Source organism: Stegastes partitus, unplaced genomic scaffold, assembly GCF_000690725.1.
Source record: "Stegastes partitus isolate 25-593 unplaced genomic scaffold, Stegastes_partitus-1.0.2 Scaffold276, whole genome shotgun sequence".
Classification (NCBI taxonomy): domain Eukaryota; kingdom Metazoa; phylum Chordata; class Actinopteri; family Pomacentridae; genus Stegastes; species Stegastes partitus.
In genome coordinates this window covers 169,772-175,365 of record NW_007578007.1, presented here as the reverse complement: position 1 = coordinate 175,365, position 5,594 = coordinate 169,772, and the positions used below count along the sequence as shown (strand labels likewise).

Here is a 5,594-nt window from a genome sequence, read left to right as displayed (position 1 = left end):
TCAGCTAAATAGACTCTAATGAATGAATCAAATATATTTAAACTGGGTCTGAGAAGTCAGCAGCTGTAATCAATGCAGGAAGGTAAGACGTCATGCTACGAAGACAACTTTGTGCATCATCAAAACTAATAACTCAAGTTGTTGTATGTATATTTTTGGCCCAATAAGTTTGGTCATTACTCCAAAAGACCTACAATAAATTTACGAAACAACCAAAATGCACGATTGCTTTTTTTGTGACAAAGACACGTCTTTCAATCATTGAAAAAAAAACTGACTTAAAGGAATCGTTGGAACTACTTATCGCTGCTATGATACGAGAGTCTTGACAAGTGCTTCGGTTCACAACTGTACATAGACTTGAATCCAGAAAATACAAGTCAAACAACGTCATTTATTCATTTTAATGGTTAAAAAAATACTTCTTTGCGCAGAGACGACAATAATTCCTTGTTTGCCGAGGAAACAAGGGACCAAAACAATGATGGCCACCAAATAATGACAGGTGGAGCAAGATAAGATGAGGTAAATGTTTTTGAGGAGAGAAAACCAAAAAGGCACAATTTACAATCAATCATGCCCCAAATTCACAATAATAATAATAATAATAATAATAATAATAATAATTATAACAACAACAACAATATCAGTACAGCGAAAGAAAAATCTGAAAATCTGCAACAACAAAAAAAAAAATACATACCAATGATATTATACAAGGCAAATCTTGCCTATCAGGCTCCTCCTGTGTGCTCTACCCTAATCAGGCTTCTGTACACTCTGGAGTCCCCCAGTCCTGCTGCTAATACTATACAAATAGCAGTTCTACAGTGCACAGGGACTTCAGCATACTATCTCACCACCAGACACGACACGCAGAGTTTGGAGGGCCCGATGCAATCGTCATGGCAGAAGGCACCACAGCCTTGGCACATGATCATGGCTTTGAGGCGGCACGAGCACTTGAGTGCCACCTCCTCGGCCGTACTGTCAGTAAAGGCCTGGATACTGAGGGTAGTCTGGCTGGAGGCCAAGCGTGGGCGCAGTTGGAGCACGCCTTCTGCCATGCTCCGGGAAAAACCGCTGTTGTCCATCACTGACACGTTGGCTGTGTAACTTACTCCTCCGCCTTGCTTGGGAAGCTTCCCGTACAACTGGAAGGGAAGGGACGAAGCGGAGGAGGAGGGCGAGGGAGAGGAGGAGGAGGGTGAGCCGGAGGAGTAGGGGCCTTTGCTATGCTCTTTCTTTGCCATCCTGGCCAAAGTCATCTCCATGTTGAGGAGGCCCTCCATCGCCCCTCCACTCAAGTAGCTGTCCACAGAGTTCCCAGGCTCCTTTTTGGTAACACTTAAAGGTATAGTGGGGGAGGATTTGGCAAGAGCCTGGCAAGAGGGCCGCACACCGACTTCATTCTTTACAGTGGGTGCAGGAGATAGCTGCTGTTGGTGAAGGTGGGAGAGCTGAGACTGTGGGGGCTTCCAGTTAATCCTAATCGTAGGCACTGCGTCTGCGGGATAGACGTCTGTACTGGTGGGAGGACAGGGGCCGTTAGGTATGGTCTGATGGGCTGGTTGGGTCTTATCTGGAGTGGCCCCCTGTGAGGGCAGAGGACCATGGGACTCTTTGATAACTGCAGACTCCACAGCAGTCAGAGAACTAAGGTCTGACTTACTTCTAGAGGACAAAGAACTGGAGGAGGGTGGAAGGGAGGTGATGACCGGGACAGCACCAGGGGCCTGCTGGGACTGGTACTGCAATGCAGCTGGGGCCTCCATCAGACAGGAGACCGAGCGGCTTGTTGGAGAGACTGTTGTCAGTTCCACGCTAGAAGACTGGACTGACACCTCAGGTCTGTTGCGAGGCCCTGCGATCCTCCCCAGGGGTGGTCTGGATTGGGGTCCTGGTAATCGGCTGATCTCCAGCCTATTGGCGGAGTGCGAGGGCAGAACTTTCTCCAGGGGCAGGCTGCCTTGTAGTAGCTGAGTGACCAAAGGGTTATTGGCCTCCACACTGGAAACAGGTCTGGCTGAGCTAGCCAGTCTTTTGGAGACCGCCACAGCGTTTGGGTGAGAGTCAGAGGGCCTTAAAGCTCCACGAGACTCATCTTCAGCAGAACTTTGTCTGGAGGATCTACAGTCGTCTTCAGGCTCCATTTTCACCACAACATTGGTGTCCCTTAGTCCCTGTGGGATTGGAGTGGGGAGCGAGTGGTGTTCCTGGGAATGAGGGCGGCTGTGTTGCGGATGAAGCAGACCGTTGGGGAAGCGAGGCTGAATGACGGTCTGACCTTGGCGGCTGGATACATGGGCCTGGATGACTGGCTGCTGGTTCTGAGGAGGAGGGCTGCAGATGACCAACTGGCCATTTCTCTGGGTGCTCAGTTGGGGGCACCAGGCCTGGTCCGGCTGCTGCTGCTGCTCATCCTCCTGGCTCTCATTCTCACAGTCTGAAGCCGTTTCTGTCGAGTCGCTATGTATGCCAGCCTCGTCATCTTTCTCTCCTCCACAGTTCCCGTGTTGGGGAGAGGACAAATCTGTTTGCTGTCTCTCAGTAGCTGAGCTGGAGAATGTGTCTTGGGGGTCCACATGGTGAGAACCATGCTGGATAACGCCACACAGTCCAGCTTCTTTCCTTTGTTCCTTATCTTTGGCCTGACAAGAACTGGCCAGTGTCTGAATTACATCTACACCCTGAGCCCCAAATCTGGGAAGGGAATCTGGGATTGAGGTTGGGGCTAGTACAGGTTTTTCACAACCCTTGTCTGCCCTCTCTGAGGGGGCAGCGGCAGACTCTTGCACCTTGCTTTTCCTGGCTGACGACTCAGATCCAGTGTCTTCCTCTGGAGAGAGGCTGCAAGACCTCTCTGTAAACCCATTGGAGGTGTTCTGGACAGTGGCTGATGTTGCTTCGACTTCTTCTCCAACCTCTGGCCCCTGAGCTGTCTCATCTTGACGAGGACTTGGGGTCTGTACAGGCTCCAAGGACAATGAGGTTGAAGTCGTGGACAATGAAGGGGAAGGCTGGGGTGTGGCCTCTACATTGAGAAGCTGTAGTTGTGTTCCAGACGAATTAGTGCCTGAAGACGATCCCTGCTCCTCCATCCCACTACCTCTCCTTCTTCCATTTCCATCTCCGTTTCCTCCTCCTCCTCCTCCTCCTCCGGGCTCGATAGGTCCCGGATGCTCTCGCGCTCGTCGTCCATTGCTGCTATCCGGTAGCCCAGCAGCAGGCCGCAGCCTGACGCTGGGCGGCCCTGTCCCGTCGCCAGAGGCTGCAACAGCAGCAGCGGCCTCGCGCTGGGCCCGGGCTTGCTGGGCACGGGCTTTGATGTCCGCCAAGGTACGCGCCCCGCCGGTCCCCGACCGCCGCGAGCCCTCATTGGGCGGCACGATCCTTGGGCAGATCTGGTAGGTGGGGTGCCCTTTGACCCATGGAGGTTTGATTCTGGACAGTTGAATCTGAGACAGAGACAAGAACAGAAGTTGAAACTTTACTAAACAAATTATTCAGGAATAAAAAACTGGGTGCAAACATAAGGATTCTTGAAGCTTTTGGCCTTACCCGGATAGGCGGCACCTTGGGTTCTTCTGTTGTCGGCTGCGGCTTCTCTGAACGGACACTGTCAATTGTGGTACGAAAGGACTGACGGTCATCAAGCCGCGGCCTCTTTTCGGGGAAGCTGGAAAAGGCCTCAGTCTCATCTGGCCTTCTCTTCTGCTCCTTGAGGTGGGTGCTGAGGACAGGGGTGGTGGCTGGGCTGGCTGATGGGCTGCTTTCACGGCTGCTGGTAGCAGTGCCCCCTGTGATGGAGGTGACCACGGAGGCAGTGTCATCAAGGGGATCAACAGCGACTGCGGCACTGGAGGACGCCGAGGAGGATGAAGAAGAATCCAGGCCTGCAGCAAAAGCTCCCTGCCTATCAGAAGGTGAGGAGGGTGAGGAGGCAGGCGAGGAGGCAGACGAAGAAGAGGAGGAGGAGGAAGATGGAGAGGTTGTGGAAGCCAGTACAGGTGCCGTCTCCTCCGAGAGCAGGTGGGCGGAAATTTCAGGCTCCTCATTTGCACATGTGGAAGCTGGGCTGGGGCTGGGGCTGGGAGTTGGAGCAGGAGTGGGAGTTGGCAATGTGACTGGCTCTGGAGGAGGAGAGGCCTTTGACTCTGAGGGGGCAGGCTCAGCTGGAAGCTCCATGCCACAGTCAGCCTGCAGCACCACCTCTCCTTGAACCACTGTGTTGTCGGACATGGGAGAACCAACAGAGACCGCCGAGACGTCCACTTCAGGACTGGCCTCAGCTTCTGCAGACTGCAGGGCCGGCGTGGTCTTGCAGAGGGTCCGGCGGGCTCTGCGACGCAGGTCAGCCCGTGTGCGTCTCCTCATCCTGCCATCTCTCCTCCGCCGACCCACGCTGCGTCTTTTGGGGGCACCAGTTGCCACCACGGCCACATCAGTGTCGAGCACACTTGCTGTAACTTCACTGGCTTCGGTCATGGTGAGCTTGAGGGACTCCTCTCGTGTCAGGCCAGACCTACAGGTACATGAGGAATGTTTTAGCAGATTGTGGATATCATGACCGATGTTAGCCATAGTCTAGCTGTCTTTATGATGAGAATAGCAAAGAAAATGGATATTGGTGGTGTTCAACATCTAGTCAAATGGCTGCTATGGGACCAGTGAGTTCAATTTTCAAAGAAATGCATTGGCTCTTACTTTTGACCGTGATACTCTTCAAAAAACTTCTCCTTCCACGCCTCTACCTTCTTCTCTTTTTCCATTTCTTGTCGGAAACGCACTTGCATCTCGTGGGTGAACTCACCTAAACAGGTCAAACATGTGTGACATGTAAAAGCAGCTCCACAACTCAGTTTTTCTGCACACGTCTAATTTTAGTACAAACTTGACCTAATTGCCCAGAACTTTTTAAATAAGAAGCTTGTGTTACATCTGTGTAGATTCTCAGTCATTCAGGTCATGGTAGGAGCTTGAGGAGAAATCATCTGGATTTCTTTTGTAGGTTAACCCTTGAGTCAGGACGGCACGACCTTCACAAGCATGAAGCTAAGACATTTTCTCAATCAGGTAACCAAATACGCTGGTTCACCAAGATTATGCACTCTGTTGCATAATCATAACTATTTATGATTTATTATGGTTGCATAATAAGGACACCGTGTTGCCTTTTGGCATCACTGCTGGTGTGTAACGTTCCTGCAGCCTTTTGGTTTCTTTTTGCTGCTGCTGCTGCTGCTGTCACAAGCTCATTCCTGACACTGAAAAATAAATTCTTATCATGTCTCATCTAATGTGTTTCCAAAGGTCTGGCAGAAGTATCTGTAAAATGTGGCCGTTTGTCCATGATTGACCAATAACTTACCCTCAGCCAGCCTTTCTTTCCAGCTCTGCGAGGCGTGGGTAAAGAATTCATTGTTGAGAGCTGAACTGCTCAATCTGGCCATACCATCAGGTCCAATCTACAGGCAGAAAAATCACAAGTAAAACAATAAATACAGCGAAGCAACAGAGTGGTCAGAGCCTCAAATACAAACTCTCCCTAAAAATGACAACATAAAGCCTACATTTTAGGGTGTATAACTGAG

The 5,594-nt window shown here is 51.0% G+C and overlaps 1 protein-coding gene across 2 annotated transcripts in view; it reads right to left on the bottom strand.

Moving 5' to 3' along the window:
• Positions 1 to 377: 377 nt before the first annotated feature.
• The window catches only part of asxl1 (ASXL transcriptional regulator 1), a 16,489-nt gene continuing 11,272 nt past the window's right edge, over positions 378 to 5,594 (bottom strand). For both annotated transcript variants that reach the window (XM_008282558.1, XM_008282559.1), the window contains 4 exons: positions 5,372 to 5,468; positions 4,708 to 4,813; positions 3,562 to 4,525; positions 378 to 3,458 (listed from right to left, as the gene is read on the bottom strand). In XM_008282558.1, coding sequence (XP_008280780.1) covers positions 852 to 3,458; positions 3,562 to 4,525; positions 4,708 to 4,813; positions 5,372 to 5,468 — 3,774 coding nt within the window. In that variant the 3' untranslated portion in view covers positions 378 to 851. The remainder of the gene's footprint in view (positions 3,459 to 3,561; positions 4,526 to 4,707; positions 4,814 to 5,371; positions 5,469 to 5,594) is intronic.